We start from the raw sequence: 18351 nt of genomic DNA on the forward strand, positions 1-18351 counted from the left end.
TGCCTCAGCCTCCTGATTGGCTGAGACTACAGGCGGCTGCCACCACACCCGTCTAATTTTTTGTATTTTTAGTAGAGACAGGGTTTCACCGTGTTAGCGAGGATGGTCTCGATCTCCTGACCTTGTGATCTGCCCACCTCGGCCTCCCAAAGTGCTGGGATTACAGGCATGAGCCACTGCACCTGGCCTTGGTTTTTGTTTTGTTTTGGTTTTGAGACGGAGTCTCACTCTGTCACCTCGGCTGGAGTGCAGTGGCACGATCTCAGCTCTCTGCAACCTGTGCCTCCAGGGTTCAAGTGATTCTCCTGTCTCAGCCTCCCAAGTAGCTAGGACCACAGGTGCACGCCACCACACCCAGCTAAATTTTGTATTATTAGTAGAGATGGGGTTTCACCATGTTGGCCAGGCTGGTCTGGAACTCCTGACCTCAAGTGATCTGCCAGCCTCAGCCTCCCAAAGTGCTGGGATTACAGGGGTGAGCCACCATGCCTGGCCAAGTTCTAGCATCTTAAGAAAACAACTCATGGAAGGGGAGTGATCTGCACTCCCTGCTTCCTTTCCCCAACCTCCCCAAGCTGCCTTCCCTTCTTCCTTTTTTTTTTTTTTTTTTTTTTTGAGACGGAGTCTCGCTCTGTCACCCAGGCTGCAGTGCAGTGGTGCGATCTCGGCTCACTGCAACCTCCACCTCCCGGGTTCAAATGATTCTCCTGCCTCAGCCTCCTGAGTAGCTGGGATTACAGGTGTGCATCACCACACCCAGCTAATTTTTGTATTTTTAGTAGAGACGAGGTTTCACCGTGTTGGTCAGGCTGGTCTCGAACTCCTGACCTTGTGATCTGCCCGCCTCAGCCTCCCAAAGTGCTGGGATTACAGGCGTGAGCCACTGCGCCCGGCCTGCCTTCCCTTCTTAATCCCATCTGGGGCAGCCCTCTGCCCTCCAGTGCGCCTGCCCACCTGCGAGATGGCTCTTCCCAAAATACAGCTTTGTGCCTCTTGCCTCATGCCCACAAACCTGCAGTGACTCCTGCTGCTCATGAAGCCACATCCTAGCACCCAACCTGGTCCTCAAGACCCCCCCGCATGGCATCTCCTCCCACCTCCTTTCCCATTGCTCCCTTCCCCCACAGCCAACTCACTTCATCTTAAATCTGCTCTGAGATTCTTGCTCCTACCCCCTTGCTCAACCTAGTCCCTCTTTTTACCACTTGTCAAAATCCTAACCTAACCACTCCAGGGAGGGGTGGCAGGCCTGGCTGAAAACCCACCTTCTTCATCTTGAGCACCCTTCCTCCTAGAGAGATCCCCTTCCCTGGAGCGTCACTCTTGCCCTTGACAATGTTTGGTGAGGGCCTTGGTGAGTCAGGCAGTGGGCTGGGTTCTGCAGATACAGTGGTACGTTGGGCAGGCCTATCCCTGCTCTGTGGAGCATGCAGTCAGGGACATGCTGCCTGGGGGCATTTCATTGAAGGCCCGGGTGGGCAGAAGTTGTACCATGTACATCTTGTATTATAGAGTCCTATTCAGTATTCAGTAGTTGCTCAATGTGAGCCAAGGACCCACATACTCTTGCTGAGTCTCTGACATGCTGGCCCAGGCCTGGACACTGGGTCACAGGACACACCTCTAGGCCTGGTCAGGTACTCCAGTTAGTTGCCATCCAGATAGCCTGTCCCAAAGCTGCCCTGAACCCAGATCTTCAGGTCTCTGGGCCTGGAGTGTACATCCCATTTCTCTGGGCCCAGCCAGAGCCTCACCTACATGGGGCCTCTCTGGGGCACCCCAGCCTCTGACCTTTCCTTGCTTTTCCCTGGCAGCCAGTTAAGTGAGGAAAATAAAGGCCCCTAATGTTTCTCCGGCATTTTATTACTGCACTTACCTAGTTGTTATCTGGATGTTGTCTCAGAACAACTTCCAGAGGTGTATAGGAGGGGCACTGTTAGGCCCAGTGTACAAAAGAGAAACTACACCCACTTTGGCAACAGGTTCAAGGACACCCAGCAATGTGTGGCCGGGACAGGCACCCAGGCTTTGTGATGCCACACGGGGCCATTGACTCACAAGGGAGTGTGCATGTTGAGGACAGGAGCCCAGGCGTGGGGACATGGTGGGAATCGCTGTGTGCACTTGCAGGCCGGTGGCATGGCTCTGTAAGGCGGGTGGGGAGTGGCCACAGGAAGAACCCAACCCCGATGCGGAGAATCCAGGATGGCTTCTGCCATTTTGAGCCATGTAACTGTTGGTGAGCCCCTTCGTGCCCTTGAACCTCAGTCTCCACCTGTGAGTAATGGGAGTGATGACAGCATCTGGTCACCTCCCCACAGCGGGGAGAAGGTCGGGGAAAATGAACAGCAAAGCACCTCGATGGCAACGGGACAACACTCAGGGAAGCGGGTGATGGAGCCTCCAGCTGTCAGGCCCGTGTTTTGGTTTCGCAGACACCTGCTCTGTGGCAACAACCAGGGGACTTTGGGGCTGTGAGAACTGGGTGGCTGCTTTGACCCTCAAGGGCATTCAGCCTGGGCTCCTTTCCTTGAGATAAGCATGTCCCAGCTGGGCAGAGCCCTCCCTAGGAGGCAGGGGGCACCCGCCCACACAGGCCCTCACCCCTAACTCCCTATTTGGTTCACTCCAGACCCTGAGCTAGGACATCATCTATGGGACACGTCGTACAAAACACGTCCAGAACTGAGCTCTTGGCCGTCCCTGCCTCTCTAGCCTGCCTGGCCCGGGGATGGCAGTTCCTTCCTCCTGTCTCTCTTCCCAGACCAGAGTCCTTGGAGTTGCCCCTGATTCTTCTCTTTCTCTCACATCCCACATCCGGTCTCTCAGCAAACCCTGTCCACTCTACCTTCAAATTACAGGTTGAACGGCATGACAGTGCCACATTCAACTGTTCTTTTTTTTTTTTTTCCATTGTAATCTTGACCTCTTGGGCTCAAGTGATCCTCCTGCCTCAGCCTCCTGAGTAGCTGGGACTACAGGCATGTGCCACCACACCCAGCTAATTTTTTAATTTTTTTGTAGAGATGCGGTCCCACTATGTTGCCCAGACTGGTCTCGAACTTCTGGGCTCAAGTGATCCTCCTGCTTCGGCCTCCCAAAGTGCTGGGATTACAGGCATGAGCCACCGCACTTGACCTTCAACTGTTATTATCCATAAAAAGGCAACTTCACCTGGTGCACCCTGATAGATCCAGAATCGACCACATCTCCCCACCTCTCCTCTCTGGCAGCCCCAGCCCCACTGGCTGCCAGGCAGGTTCTCAAACCCTCCAGGCCTACTCCTGCCTGGGGCAGCAGCCCTATCCCTGGATATCCACTTGCCTCATGCCCTCATCACCTGTGAATTTTTGCATAGATCTCACCTTCTCCTGGAGGTCCACCTTGACCTTACTAATGAAAACCGTAACTCACTACCCAACCCCCAACCTGTCCCTGCTCCCCATTCCTTTTAGCCTGTTCTATCTTCCCCATAGCCCTTAACACCTTCTACAATACTATATATGTGAGTCATCTATTTTACAATTTTTAAAATTGTTTTGTAGAGATGGGGTCTCACTTTGTTGCCCAGGCTGGTCTGGAACTCCTGGGGTTAAGTGATCCTCCTGCCTTGGCCTCCCAAAGTGCTGGGATTACAGGCATGAGCCACTGCACCTGGCCTTTATGATTCTTGTTTTACTGCCTCTTCCCACTAGAGTACATGCTCCACGAAGACAGATTCTTTAGCTCTGTATTCTGCAGTTGATGGTATTTCCTGTTGCTTAGAGCAGGGCCTGGCACAGAGAGGGTACTCAATAACCATCTATTGAACAAAAGAATGAATAAACAAATGAATAGATAAATGGAGGGTGCCAACTCCAGCCCCAGCCTCTGCAGCTTCATGCCCAGGAACACAGTGTTCTCTCCCTGGTACCAAGGCCACAGTTCTTGGCACCCAGAAGGGTCTCCAACTCAGTTATGTGTAACGTGAAGGTGAGGACAGGGCCAGTGAAGGTTATTCCCCGGACCCTGTAACACTCCCTGAATCCCTGCAGGGCAGGATGACGATCCCTACTCAAGGCTCTCCTCTCATTCCCGCTCTGAAGAGCACTGCTAGGAGGTGAGAGCTGAGCCCACAGCCCCCTCCCCCACCATCACCCACACAGTTTCCACAGCAACAACAGCTTCCTTAATAACGCGATTAAACAGCTGGATGGGGCTGATAAGGGGTAAGGTCCCGCATCCAGAATGGACCACGTGGCAGAGGCCCCCTCATGGCAGACTTCATGGTCACTGAAGCTGAAACCACTGCAGACTCATACAGGCGATAGGTGGGGGTGAGGACCCCGGAGCCCTCTGCCCCAGCTTTGCTAGGGACTTCCCAAGCCCTGGGGGCCCCAGGCCTGTTGACAGGCTCTGTCATGAGAAGAGTCATTACTTCCTTATTCCTGTGTGGTAGTGGAGAAGGAAGCCACCACTGCAGGGCAGCTCCTGAAGTCCCAGATAGGGAAGGGATGAACAGACAAGACCATTGACTCAGCAGCAATGAAGGCGTGCAGAGAGCAAGGACACGTGCTGATCCCCACTCACCCTCCCTCAGCCTTTGGAAGGCCTGGGGGCAGGGGTCAAAAACTGGCTGTGCTGTAATCCCAGCACTTTGGGAGGCCGAGGAGGGTGGGTCCCCTGAGGTCAGGAGTTTGAGACCAGTCTGGCCAACATTATGAAACGCTGTCTCTACTAAAAATATTTAAAAAAATTATCTGGGCATGGTGGCGCATGCCTGTAATCCCAGCTACTCAGGAGGCTGAGGCAGGATAATTGTTTGAACCTGGGAGACGGAGGTTGCAGTGAGCTGAGATCACGCCACTGCACTCCAGCCAGGGTGGCAGAGCGAGACTCCTTCTCAAAAACACAACACAACACAACAAAAAAAACAAACAAACAAAAACTGGTTGTGCTGCGCCTGCTGGCCCCTTGCAGGGATGGCTCACAGGCTCAACTGCCCAATGTGCTTCTGGAAGGGGCTTTGGTTCACTGAGCTCCTGCTGTGGGCCAGGATGATCATTTCACGCTCATGACAGCTGACACCCAGGGCTGATGCTGGGATTAGACCCAGAGAGTTTTGTTCCAGGGCCCAGCTCCTTCCCACAGGATTACAGTGTTTCCTGTACACCTGGTAGGACTCCGGCATGACGTCCCACCCTGGGGATAGAGCACTTGCACCCAGATCACCTTTCAGCCATGCAGCCCATTCTCATATCACCTGCTTTTTGCAATTATTCTCACAGAGCTGAGGGAGCAGAGTGGCTAACACCTGGGTAGTGGCCTAGCTGGGGTTCTGGGAGCCCCTGACTAGAAACCTGAATATCCAGTTAGGAGGAATCTGGCTGAATGCGGTGGCTCACGCCTGTAATCCCAGCACTTTAGGAGGCTGAGGTGGGCAGATGATTTGAGGTTAGGAATTCGAGACCAGCCTGGCCATCATGGTGAAACCCCGTCTCTACTAAAAATACAAAAATTAGCCGGGCATGGTGGTGTGCACCTGTAATCCCAGCTACTTGGGAGGCTGAGGCAGGAGAATTGCTTGAACCTGGGAGGTGGAGGTTGCAGTGAGTTGAGATTGTGCTACTGCACTTCAGCCTGGGCGACAGAGCAAGACTCCGTCACAAAAAAAAAAAAAAAGGAGAAATCCAAAATCCAAGCCTAGAGTTAGGCTCTCATTCACTCTCCCACCCTGCCCCCTGCCAGCCCCAACCACTGCACCGCAGTACCAGAAACAGAAACAACTTCAGATCGGGGAGGGGAGGGGCCCAGCCACCCCAGCAATGGCATACCAGGTCTCATTTCACCCCCAACTCCCCAGGGATCCTGCCCCAATGGGGAGGACTGAATACAGTCCGGGTGCTCTGGCCCTACTCCGGGGTGGCTCAGCTGGTCGTCCCTGCCAAGACCTTCCTCCCTGGAAGCCTGCCCAGTGTTTCAAGACCATTTCCCTGTCTGGGGACTACAGGCGGGCTTGGCAAAGCTCCCTCCTGAATGCCACTTCCCTGACTCACTTCCTTCCCCATATCTCTCTGGCCCTCAGAGACCCAGGCCCAGGTGAAGTGGGGGAACAGCAGGATTGAGGAGAAGCCAGCTTGAGGCCACAAGCAATGAAATGCCGTAGCCAGAAGCCAAGAGCTCAGAGGTCAAAGCCACCCAGCACTGGGTTTGCTTGCAGCAGCTGAGATGGAGGAAAGGAGCCCCGGGAGCTCTGGCCTTGCAGGGAGGACTGGGTTCCTGAGGGGAGGGTGAGCTAGGGTGTCTGCTAAGCGGAGGAGTGTCTACCTCCCACTCAGCTTCCCCATGGATGTGCAGGACACTGTCTTCATTTGAGAGTCAAAATACATTGGCATAGGAGCCTTGCCCATTACTCATACATTTTTGTGGCTGCCTACTAAGAAGGCAGAGGAGACCCTGATACCCAGGAGCTCTAAACTTTGAAGGGCCCTAATCATGCATGGCCTTCGCCCCCAAGCCCAAGGCTCATCCTTCCAAAATTGGGCAACTCCAGACCTGAAGCAGGCCCCAGAGCCCACCTCAGCCCTGCTGGAGCCCAGAGAAGGTGAGTCATTTGCCCAAAGTCACACAGCTGGTGAATAGCAGAATTGGGGCTAGCTAAAACAGAGCAGGAGACACAGGGAGCTGAGCCTCCAAGGGACCAGGGATCTGCCCCTCCCTAGGATGGGTAAACAGCTAAGGGAACAATGAGGTCACCTTTCCCATGTGGGCCTAACCAAGGGGAGACCCAGAGGCCTCTACCAAGAGCTGCTTCTAGGCAAACTCCATATGTAGAGCAGGGAGAGAGCCAGGGAAGGAGGAGTCCAGAAATCTCAGAGGAGGAACTAATGAATCCCCACTGGCCGCATCTTCCCTCTTCCCAGTCACAGAATCTCAGGACCCCACCTTCTTTCCTGGCTTGAATCCTCTCTCCAGCATCTCCGCCAAGCAGTCACTAACCATGTCCTTACATACCCCCAGTGACAGGGAGCTCACTACTTCTCAGGCGGTCCTTGCCATCTTTGGATGGCTTTCATGGTCAGGATCTTCAGATTTCTAAGCTTCCTGGGGCTGTCAGATCAAGGCTAATTCTGCCAACAGGTGTTTATCTGGCAGGGGGTAAATAGCTCCAGGCCCTTCCTCCACATACTCCCTTCACCACCCAAGTGCTCCCAACCTCTGTGGTTCAGAACAGAGAGGAATCCTGCAGGCAGAGGACCCCACCTCCTCCCTTGTTCTGAGGCACCTCTGGCCTCCTGAGTAGTGAGGTGGTTTAATTACACAGTTCACTCTTTTGGAATTTATTTCCACAAAAACTCCCAAGGCACATTCAGGGAAGTTGGTAACCTGCTTCAAAGTCGATATAGGTGAGAGAGAGAAGGATTCACACAAATCATTCACCTGGCAGGTGGTGTGTGAGTACACAGATGTGTGTACATATGTCCCAAGGGGCATGGTCCTCTCCAGTCTCCTACCCTCAGACTGAGCCAGGAACAGCCCCCAGCTCCCCAGCAAACAGCTGAAATGGGAGCCACTGGCCCGACAGCCCTGCCAGCTCTTTCCCTGCAGGTCTTCCCAAGTCTGACATTTTCTTCTAACCCCATTTTTCTTTCTCCTCCCTCTTCCGGGGAATGTCAGAACTTGCCACCCATAGAAAGCTTCTTAGTTCTTAAAATCATTCCACATTCCCTGTCTCATTTGATCAGAAAAATCTTGTGAGGTGGGTAGGGGTTGGGTTATTTCCCATTCCACTGGTGGAGAAACTGAAGCTATAAGGATGAGCTACTGAGCATCTTGGTAGATTAAATGAGCGGCCCAGAGGGGCCTGAACACCCCACCCCCTCCTTGCATTTTCACTCCTAGTTCAGGTACTTCCGGGCTGCCCTGAACCACTTCCCACAAAGTGGGTCACCCACAGGCCCCTAAGGTAAAGGTTCAGGGGGAGTTGTGCCTGAATAATACGCCATGCAAATGAGATGCAACACAGCACATCACAAATGAACAGCCCAGAACTCCAGGCCTTTTTTGTAACTAGGCTGTGGCAGAGGATCCAGCTTCCAGTGTAGACTCTCTCTCCTTTCAGCTGTACAAACCCTGTCATTCCCTCAGAGGATGAGCTGGGAGCCTCCTTTCTCTCTCCACGCTCCTCCCCCAGTCACCAGCCACACTAGGTGCGGCCTGGAACAGCTTTCAGGAGCCAGAAGAGAATGTGAAAGATGTTTAGAGATTGGGGTGGGAAGGGGGGTGGTCAGTTTGCCATTTAAGGTATCCAAGCAGAGATCTCACGAGGGCTTCATAATGTAGATGAGCTGACTCCCACTGAGCCTGCATCCTCAAAGGAGGTGCGTATAGCTCACGAGCATCAAGGAGAAGTGCGCGGGCCAGAGGGCCCAGAGGCTCAAAGGCTCACAGCCAGGCAATGGCAACCCTGTAACCACAGCCCCGGGGTCCTGTTTCCCAGCCCAGCACTCTGTCTTTGATTGTCCTGTGACCTTCACTCCCTTGGCCTCAGTTTCCCCAGCTCTACACTGAGGGGTTGGACTCGCTGCTTCAAACTCCCAAGCTCCCACTTTCTTGGATTCCACAATCCCATGTTAAGGTAGAGCCAGAGGATGTCTGAACATGGGACAAAAAGGGAGTCCTGAATTTCCCAACTCTGGGGTCCAGGAGACCTGTCTCTGTAGAGTCCTAAGCTCTCAGGGTTCAGGAGGCTACCCAGGAACAATGAGCCCTTGTGCCTGAAGCTTGGGCACAACTACCCTCTTGATTTTCTGTTTGGCATCCCAGGCACCACAAACCTGCCGTGGTCATACCAGCCTGGCCCCAAGGGCAGTGAAAGGAAGTGTGCTCATGAGGCAAAGGCACAACCTCTGGACCCTGGTGGCAAGTGGCCTGTCCATGCTGAATAATACATGAAGTTCCTGTGGGACTGGGAAAGAAGGGCAGTGGCAGAGAAGTTGCACTATCTCGGATTAACCTTTGGGTCACCTACAGAAAAAGAGAGAATCCCAAATATGCCTTTTTACAGTTTTTTTTTTACCTCCATTGCCCCAAGTTTCAAAAAATCCATATAACGCCTTCAGCCCATTCTAAACACAGCCCAAGAGCATAGCTCCAGACTTATATGCCTGTGCACACACGTGCACAGCACGAACTCTTGGGTAACACCCCACGTGCCTGCGTGTGTGCGTACACACACACAGGGCATATATGTACAAATACTCAAAATAGGAAAAGACTTAGAGATTGGGATTCACAGGCCCTGGACACCCCTTTAATGACCACAGAGAAGCACCTTTAATCTGAGCTCCCTCTGTAAGACGGAGACCACATGATCACTTGCCTCATAGAGGCAAGTAGGTTTTGCAAGTTGGTAAGAAAGCTCCTAGGCTGTATGCACTTAGCTCACCTGAACTGTGCTGGAGGCTGGAGTCAGCAGGCTGAAGAGCAGCCTGTCTTAGAAAGGGATTTGGAGTGAGAGTTATCAAAGGCTTGATTTTCTTTTCTTATTTATTTATTTTTTTAGAGACAGGGTCTCACTCTTTCGCCCAGGCCACAGTGCAGTGGTGCGATCATAGCTCACAGTAATCTAAAACTCCTGGGCTGAAGTGATCCTCCCACCTCTGCCTCCCAAAGGGTGGGATTACAGGCGTGAACCACTGCACCTGGCCTATAGCCTGTTTTTCTATCCCAGCTCTGCCTTCATTGAACTGGGTAACTTTGGGCAAGTCCCTTCCTCTCTCTGGGCCTCCCTTTCTCCATCTGTGAGAAGGGAGTTGGACTACAGGAATCCTGACACCCTGCACCTGTCTCCAGACTGGGGTCTGCTTCTCCCTTCTGAGTCCGGAGTGGTGGGGATGGCCTGCTCTCAGACCTCAGTCTTACCTAGAGAAAAGAAGGTGGCAGGAAACCTTCCTAAGAAGGGTGGGACACTGCACAGCCGGCCTCCCAAAACACCTGGTTGAGCAGGTGCTCTGGATGCCCTGGGGGCAATCCATGCCCAGGTGGGCAACCAAGTCCTAACCTGAAGCAGATGCTGAGGGAAGACCCTCCATCACGAACCTGCGGCTGATTGCGAAACGCCCCTTCCGCACCCGACGGAGGGGCTGGGATGGAGCCGACTCACCCAGCCACACACTGTGCCTTTGCGCCCCAGCCGCGCACTCTTCCTCACTTTCCCGGGCTCCCCAGTGCTGCAGCCGGGAAGGGCAGAGCAGGGCAGCTCCAGGACACCACGTGGGACCCGGCTCCGGGCGGCGCCGCCAACCTCCCTCCCGAGCCCATCGCCCCCTCCCGGGCGCCCAGGCCGTCTCAGGGGCTCCGTCCCGGGATACCTGCCGGCCCCGCGGGAAGGCAGGCGGCGGGGACCGGGCGAAGCCGGCCGACCCTGGCCCCCGCGCAGTGACCCCGGAGCCCCGCGCCTTACCCAGAACTTGGAGCCGAGCTCCCCGGAACCGCACAGGGCGTCCATGGGGCCGAGGCGCGGCGGCAAGGAAGGCGAGCGCGGTCGGACCCAGCGGCGGGCAGAGCGGGCGCCGGAGCCGCCTCCGCCCTCCGCACCCCGCGCTCCGCCCGGACCCGCCCTGCCGAGCCCTACCCCAGTGCCTCTGGGTCCGGTCTCCCTGCCCCCGTCCCGCGGGTTGCGACAGCGCCTCCCTGGGAGGGACTTTGGGGCAGAGGTGGGGGGGCCCTTGGCACGGCGACAGCCCCTGCGAGCGGCCCCTGGGCCATGCCAGGGGGATGTCTCTCTAAATACCGAGGCTAACAGTCCAGGAGTAGAGTCTATTTCCAAGGGGGAACTGGGATACACAGGCGCTCCCGCCCCCAAACAAGTCCGTGGGGCCGATGAGTCATTGAGTAGGGGACGTAGGGAGAGGGATTTAACAATCTTTCCTAGTAAAAAAGGAATCTTTGAGAAGGTCACGTTCCTCTCCGGAGGTCAGTTTCCTCATCTGTAAAATGGGAAGGGCTTCTGTGCTCAATCAGGAAGCTGACCTCTTCCCCATCAGGTTCCAGAGACCACTGGCAGGCGCCACACGGGGAGCACACGGGGTGTGCTCCGCGGGTGTGTACCCGTGAGGCGGGGGTGGGGGCCGCAGCATCGTCCAGCGGGGGCCTCTTATGTCCTCTTAAACTGCTGCCCTCTTAGGCTCTGTGGCTCCCTGACCTTGCCACATCACCTCGGCACCTCTCTGGGCCTCTACTTTCACATCCGTAAAATAGAGACAATCATAGAAGAATCTTCCTCCCAGGGTTCTCTGAGGATTGAATGGAAAGGGTATGCAAAGTGTATTTCCTGGCACACTTAGTGGGCACCCAACATGTGTGAATTCGCTCTGCTTCAGCCTGATCAGGGTGGGGGGGAAGGACAGGTGAAGCCCCAGGAGGAGCCCCACGTGAGTGTCCTCGTCCTCGTCCTCCTCCTAAGGCTGAAACTCTACATTCCTGATCTGTAAAATGGGCTTGTCAGTGCTCTCCTTCTCCTGCTTGCGTCAGCTCTCCTTCTCCCGGTATCCCCTCAGATGCGGGGATCCCTCCATCTCTCAATCCCGCTGTTGCCCTGTCTTCCTCAACACAATCCCAGACGCCAACTCAGCACCCCTTGTTGGGGCTCAGAAGGATTTCTCCCTGGCAAATCTTTCCCTGGCCCTTCTCTTCCCTGCCTTTGCCCACAGGTCTGTCCAGTTTCACCCCGGTGACCCCTTTTCTGGCCCTTATTCTCGAGAGAAGGTGTTTCCTTCCTTGGCTGCTCAGCGGCAGGTGTGGGTGGGAGCCAGTAAGAGTGCAGAAGCGGCAAGCCACCTCCTATCTCTCTGGGCAGCCAGGAGGTCACTAGAAGGGAAGTCTCCTTGGCTATAGGCTATCAGAACCAAGATCTGGCTGGGCATGGGATAGGGGTGGGAGTGGAGAAGATTCCCCTTTCCCAGGCAGTCAGACCAGGGACTTCTACCCCTCCACTGGGCAAGTTCTTTCAGCCCCTTCTTTGTCTGCCCTCTTCCTTTCCACTCATCCACACATACCCTCCCTCTTCTGTCCCCCTACCTTCATCTCTGGGCAAAATACTTTACAGAGCTTTACACCTTGTTACGGCGTGCCTTGGATTATATTTAGTTATGAAGAGTCTGTCTTCCCTGCTAATCTGAGAGGTCCCCAAGGGCAGGGACTAACTCAGTCCCCTCCAATCCCCCTCCATACTTTTTATACACTGTGTGATCTCAATAAGCTCCTTGATGTCTCTGGGACTTCATTTCTTGAGAAACGTGGACAGGGTGATATCTAAGCTCTCTTCCAGCCCTGGTGGGCCAGGCTTCTATGGCCTAGGGAGCTGGGAACCTTCCTTCACCCCTTCCATGACCCTGGTCATGGCTTCATCAGCACCCACTGCCCCTGTGTTTTGACCTTGTCTACCCACCGGCTTCCTCCAACTCTCCCTCCTCTCCCATTCCTTTTCTAGGGCTTGTGGGGTCATAGGCACCAGATTGCTCTGGGCTTGAGGAGACCTGGGGACTTTCCTTTAGGGCCCTTTGGGAGGTGCGCTCCCCAATCAGACCTCCTTTCTGAGATGGAGAGCCCAGAACTAGCCTGAGCTTCCGTCCGGGACTTTCCAGCCCCACAGTTGGCCAGGCAGTGCATTGGCTAGAGCTCTAGTTTTGGGCCAGGACCCTTGGGTTCTGGCTTCAGCATCGGAGCTGAAGCACCATCCCTTGCAGCCCCAGGCTTTTCTATCGCTATTGCTTTCCCAAGGCTATAGCACTGGGTTGGGCACTCTGAGGGCGTGGTGGGGGCCCTTAGCGATCCTCACCTTCCCCCATCTCTCTTGAGGCATTGGGGCTTTACCCCTCCAGGCCACTCAGGAAGTGTGTCCCCTTTCACAGAGCCCTTGGATAATAACCACAATATTTCTAGGATGTTATTGTTTTGGTTGTTCTCACCAGAGCAAGAAATCTGAGGCCCTGAGACACCCTACAGCTTGCTCAGGGCCACAGAGCTTATCCCAGCACACGCAGGAGGCACCCCACGTCTGCCGAGGAGACTGTTTCTGCGCAGTCTCCTTGAGCGGGATGCACTTCCTGTATCTGTCTTCAAGGCTGCTTGGTGCACTCTCCTACCTACACCCTATCTCCCTTTCTGCAAGTGGCAAACTTCTTCAAGAGTTCGCTCAAGCCCCCCTCCCCATCAAAGCCTTCCTTGGACCTCCCCAACCCAGTCCTGGGCTAGGAGGCTTCCCCCACTTGTAATGACTGATGTCTTGCTTACCTCCCCCAGAGGACTGTGGACACCTTGAGGGTAGGGACTGAAGTTTGTTTATCACTGTATCCTCAGCACCCAGGACAGTGCCTGGAGAAGTTGGTCCTCAGGAAGTGTTGTTGACTGATTAAGCAAACACCTCATTTCCTAAGAAGGAGTCATAGGTAACAAGGCCACTGTGGCATTAAGTACAGTCCCAGCAGTGGGCACTGCCCACTTTGCTTTTGAGTATTCAGAACCAAGATGGTTCTTGTTGGAAGGGCTCCGGAGAAGCAGTAACGGCCTTGTGGGTTGGGCTGCAGCAGAGAAATGGACCAAACCTCCCCCAGCCTTCATGGCCCAAGCCCCATCCTCCCTCCCCAACTGACTGCTGCTCCAGGCAGGATGGATGGAGCATGTGCGGTGCCTCCCCCGCAGTGAGTGTCCCAGGGGAACCCGGCGTCAGGGATTTCCTGGCAAGGAGATGGAAAGATAAAATAATTGCAAGGTACAGCTCAGAGCAAGCATGACAGCAGAGAGAAGAAAGCAGAATGGGGGCAATGGGGAGACCCAGGCACAGGAAATGCTTCGAAGGGGGAGAGGCAGGTTGGAACTGACAAGTCAGAGGGGCAGGGTGTGGAATAGCAAAGCTTCCCCTCCAAGCACTGCCTGATTCCTTTTAGCCCCTTGCGGCTCCTTGGAGGCTTGGAGCACCCCCAAACCAGGCTGCAGCTCCCACGCCCCAGCCTCCCCCTTGTCCTCTCCCCTGAAGTGGGGTCTGCTTCCTCCAGACCCCAGCCTAATGGTGGCCCCACTGGCCCCACTCATGGCCCTCAGTGAGGCTGCCCCTCTGCCGCCAACCTGAACTTGATCTGATTTGGCATGCAGGGGAGAGTGCTGGCTGCTGTGCCCAATTCTGGAGTTTTCAAAGCAAGAAGAATTAATTAGCTCTGTGGGCCACAGTTCGCAGATCCCACACCTGGAACCAAGGCTAAGACATACAGTTTCAAAGTTCTTAGCAGAATTCCCTTTTGGGGCTTAGCTGGAGCAGCTGCCTCCTTGACCTGCCTTGCTGTGCCCTGGAGTGGGACTCCAGGCCACAACTCAACTTGCTTCGAGAGTTCGTTTCCCTCCTGGCAACCATTGTCCTGGATTAGCCCTGAGTCTCCTAGCTTTAGCCAAGGGATATTGAACACCGTGGGCTCAGCACTCAGATGGCGGGGATTCCTGTTTGGGCTTCTCCATACACAAAGTCCTTCACTGGGCCCTGCAGGCCTGCTTCCTCCTTCTGAGGTTATACAGGGCACCTGTCCCTAGAAGTTGTCCATCGGTGTTGGTGCCCTCTCCCTGGCTTGGTCCCTTTGCAGGAGGGGCACCAGGTGGCACCAGGTGAGGGTGCCCTGTGCCGCCACCTGGTGTCTGATGCCCTCATTGCACTGCTGTTGCCAGCCCCACTCCACGGGCTGCTCAGCTGGCCCAAGGGAAGAGAAAATAGGCCATGGGGCACCAGGCTGTGGCAGGTGGGGACTAGGGTGGAGATAGGAGTGAAAGCTGTTTGGAAAGTGGGTGAGGTTTAGGTAGGGCAGGGTTAGAGGAGAGGAAGAGAGAAGAAGGCGGGATGGGGAAAAGAACAGGTACCATGGGGTTCAAGGGCAGCGTTATGCCGTGGAAGGGTGGAGCCTGGGAACCCAAAGTGATTGCAGAGCTACCCTTGGCCAGCTCTTGGACAAGCGCCTGGAGCTGAGGGATGCCTTCTCCTGTGATTGAACCCCTCTCACCACCATTCCCTGTGGCCAAAGGCTGGTGGCCCACCAGGTGGGAGGCTGGGGGCCTCTCTAAGCCTCTGAGTTTGCCATGCGGGGAACACGTGTGCATATTTGTATGAACGTGAATGTGACTACTTTGGAAAAGCGCCCACCAGCAAGTCATTTTTTGAGCAGGATTCTTCCCATCGTGCCCCATTTCCTCCACACTGAGAAGAGACAGGAGTAGTGTGTGCTGGAGGTTGGCCAGACCTAGGGTCAAATCTCAGCTCTGCCATTTCCTGGCTGTGTGACCACGGGCAATTCACTTAACCTCTCTGAACCCCACTGCCTCACAGAGAAATAGCAATCAGACTTCCCTTGCTAGGGTGTTTTGAGGAGTGAGAGACTGCATATGAGCCTCAGATTTGTTTTTATCCCCAGCTCAGCTCACTCCTCTTCCCAGTCCCCACCCCCACACAGACCTTTTCCTGGAGTCTTGGGGGTGGAGGAAGCAGAAACAGCCAAGCTTGAGGTGGGGGCCTACAGCCGCTGTCACAGTTTCTTCTGAACCCCGAAGGGGAAGGCTGAGGACAAAGGCACCAGGGTAGATGTTCCTAATTCTAAAGGCCCCCACATCCCTGAAGCCCCTAGCCAGTTCCATTCTGCCCCTGGAGTCCTCATCCAAGACCTGCTGCCCCCACCATCCGCTCCCCATCCCAGCCTCCTTCAGTTTCTCCACCCCCTACCCCCACCCCTTACGTATCCCAGAGCAGCATCAAATAACCACCCAGACAAGCAGCATGAGGTTAGCAGTTTGATATTATTATTAAGATCCAGCGGCAGCTGCTTTTCCACCTCAAAACCCTTTTAATGAGACACAACAGTTTCCATCATTGATAAAGATTTTACATCATTGGGGGGAGAGGTCACAGTTCTCTCCCCGACTACCCAAAATACCCGCTTTGACTCTGCTGTTAATATTTCCACATCACTAGCCAGAGGCTCCCCTCCAGGCACTGCCCTCTTCCAGAGAAACCCTCCAGGCCACAGAGAGGGCTGCTGGGGAGGGAATAGGGGAACCTTTTTGTTTTCACTGGGCTGGTCCCTGCAGATCTCTACAGAGCAACCCAAAAGCATAGTAAGTTCACCCCAAATTCCTTGGTCCCCACTGGGAAAAGGAGGCCAGGGGAAGAGGAACGCACAAAGAACCAGGCATGCTAAGACTCAACCTAAGCAACTCTCCAGTACTCTAGTGCTGCTGGGCTGGTTGTCGGGGGGGTGGGGGGAGAGGGGGTGCTGGAAGAGTGGGGAGGGGTAGGAGTCCAGCTCTCTGGCTTCACCTTGACCCAGCATCTTCTAACCACTAGAAGAATGAAAGATCCCAGAACCCCCTCCCCATACCCTCCAACGTCATTAGGGAATAGACAGCTATAGAACTCTACAAAAATATAAAAGCTTAGTCTGCAGATCCAGGTGACAGAACTCTAGGAATTTTGTACAGCTTTGCTTTTTTTTATCTTAAATGGCAGCTCCTACAAGCACTCCCTCTCCCCACCCAAGGAGGCCAGAGGAAAAAGTTTGACATTATTGCACACCCTAAAAGGATAAAACCAGGCTTTGGCTTCAAGGAGTGGTATCAGTTCTGTCCAAAAGAGCAATGAGAAAAGCTCTCACCCAGCTTAGAAGACAATGCTGGACAACACCTCCAGGTCCACTCGTCCAGCAGCCTGGTGCCCCCAGCTCCCAGTTGACCGGATCAGACGGTTTGTGAGCGAGTGTTGCCACTGAGGTTTCAAAAACCCAATCCAATCCTGGGGTTTGAAGGCCCTGGGGGCGAGGGGAGGGGGCTGTTCAAGGGAGTGGGATTGGGACAGATGTTTGGGAGGTGGCTAGGTGACAGGCTGGCTGGACCCATGGTCACCACCTCTTGGCACCAAGATTTCAGACAAGAGAATATTGTCTGCAGTAGCACCAGACAGGTGGCCTGGGCCATGCCACTCCCCCTCTTCCTGTCTGCCTGCCCCTGGCCACCTTCACACCTCCCTCCTCCACTGGCTCCCGCTAGGCAGGCAGCAGCAGCAGTGCATGTAAACATCTTGAGCGCTCGCTCATCACTGCCCAGGGGGCCAGCTCCCCACTCAGCACCTGGCCTCCGACCCTACCACCTCCGCCAGGAGGTTGCCTCTGGACGCCCAGCCCTGGACTCTCATCCTCAGGAAGCACAGCCCACTCCGTTTACACGGTTTAATTCCATTGCGGGCAGGTGGACGAGGTCCCCATCGGACAGTGCCTGTAATGCCAGTCAGCTAAGCCCGCCCCCAAGGCAGGAGGCTGAAGTCCAGACAGCTCAGGTCACGCATCCAGCCAGAAGTGTGGCAAATCCGTGCTGAAGCTTCAGGAAGGAAAACCCAGAAACACTTCCCCCCTCCCCCACCAACCCACAGATCCAGATCTGCAGCCTCTGAGGCAACCTCCCCCAGCCTCAGTCGGCCCCATTAACCAAAACAGCTTCATTATGCCAATTTCCAGCTTTCAATGTGCGGCTGATAGCTGTCAGCAGAAATAAGAGTTAATCTGGAATTACTCCCATTCACTGAGCTGCCTAGCTAGAGGAAGCTGTAAAGCTTTGATAGCAGCAGAAGAGACCCTGCCTCCCCAGCCTGCACCAGGCGGAGGGGCTTCTCCTCTCCTTCACGGCTGGGGAGGGCAGGCTAGAGGTGCAGCCTTCCAGAGCAAGGGGTTCAGGTTCTCTCACTCTCAGACACACACATCTCTCACACTCATATACACACACGCACTCATATACACAAACACATACACACTCATACACACACAAAGAGGCAGCCCTGAAGCTTCCCTCCCCACCGCCCACTCCCCATCTCCAGGATCTCTCTCTCATCAATGCCATCTGGACATGCCTAACTCTCCATCCCTTTTGCTTTTACTCTGGACCGTGATTAGCTTTTTATTTAGGAAAATTACTTTATTTTTTATATATATATAGATAGATAGATATGTATGTATGTATATATAAAAAGGTTCCATTTCATTTGTAAAATCTCATTTTTTCTTTTTCTTTTTTTTTCCCTACAGAAAATGATGACGAGGTTAAAGGAAAAAATAAGTTACATTACAGTTTCCAAAATGGTTCTCGCTCTCCGCTGAAGATGGGCCACCGTTGGGGCTGCAATGTGCTCGCGGTCCCAGCTTGTGCTTTGCAAGAAGAGGGAATATAACTAGACTGTTATTTTAGGTTAAAATAGCCAAGAGACAGACGCCTTCGCCTCAAAAATATTCTGAGACACATAAAAGTAGAAGGAAACAAGTCTCTTCAGTCACAAAATGTCGTACATCCCGCATA

At 54.3% G+C, this 18351-nt stretch overlaps 1 protein-coding gene across 1 annotated transcript in view; it reads right to left on the reverse strand.

Annotated features, from left to right (window-relative positions):
• Positions 1-10748, reverse strand: part of ABCC3 (ATP binding cassette subfamily C member 3) — a 57387-nt gene extending 46639 nt beyond the window's left edge. The window contains exon 1 of the mRNA XM_004041372.5: positions 10445-10748. Coding sequence (XP_004041420.1) covers positions 10445-10489 — 45 coding nt within the window. The 5' untranslated portion in view covers positions 10490-10748. The remainder of the gene's footprint in view (positions 1-10444) is intronic.
• Between the last annotated feature and the right edge of the window lie 7603 nt (positions 10749-18351).

This window comes from Gorilla gorilla, chromosome 4, assembly GCF_029281585.2.
Source record: "Gorilla gorilla gorilla isolate KB3781 chromosome 4, NHGRI_mGorGor1-v2.1_pri, whole genome shotgun sequence".
NCBI lineage: Eukaryota > Metazoa > Chordata > Mammalia > Primates > Hominidae > Gorilla > Gorilla gorilla.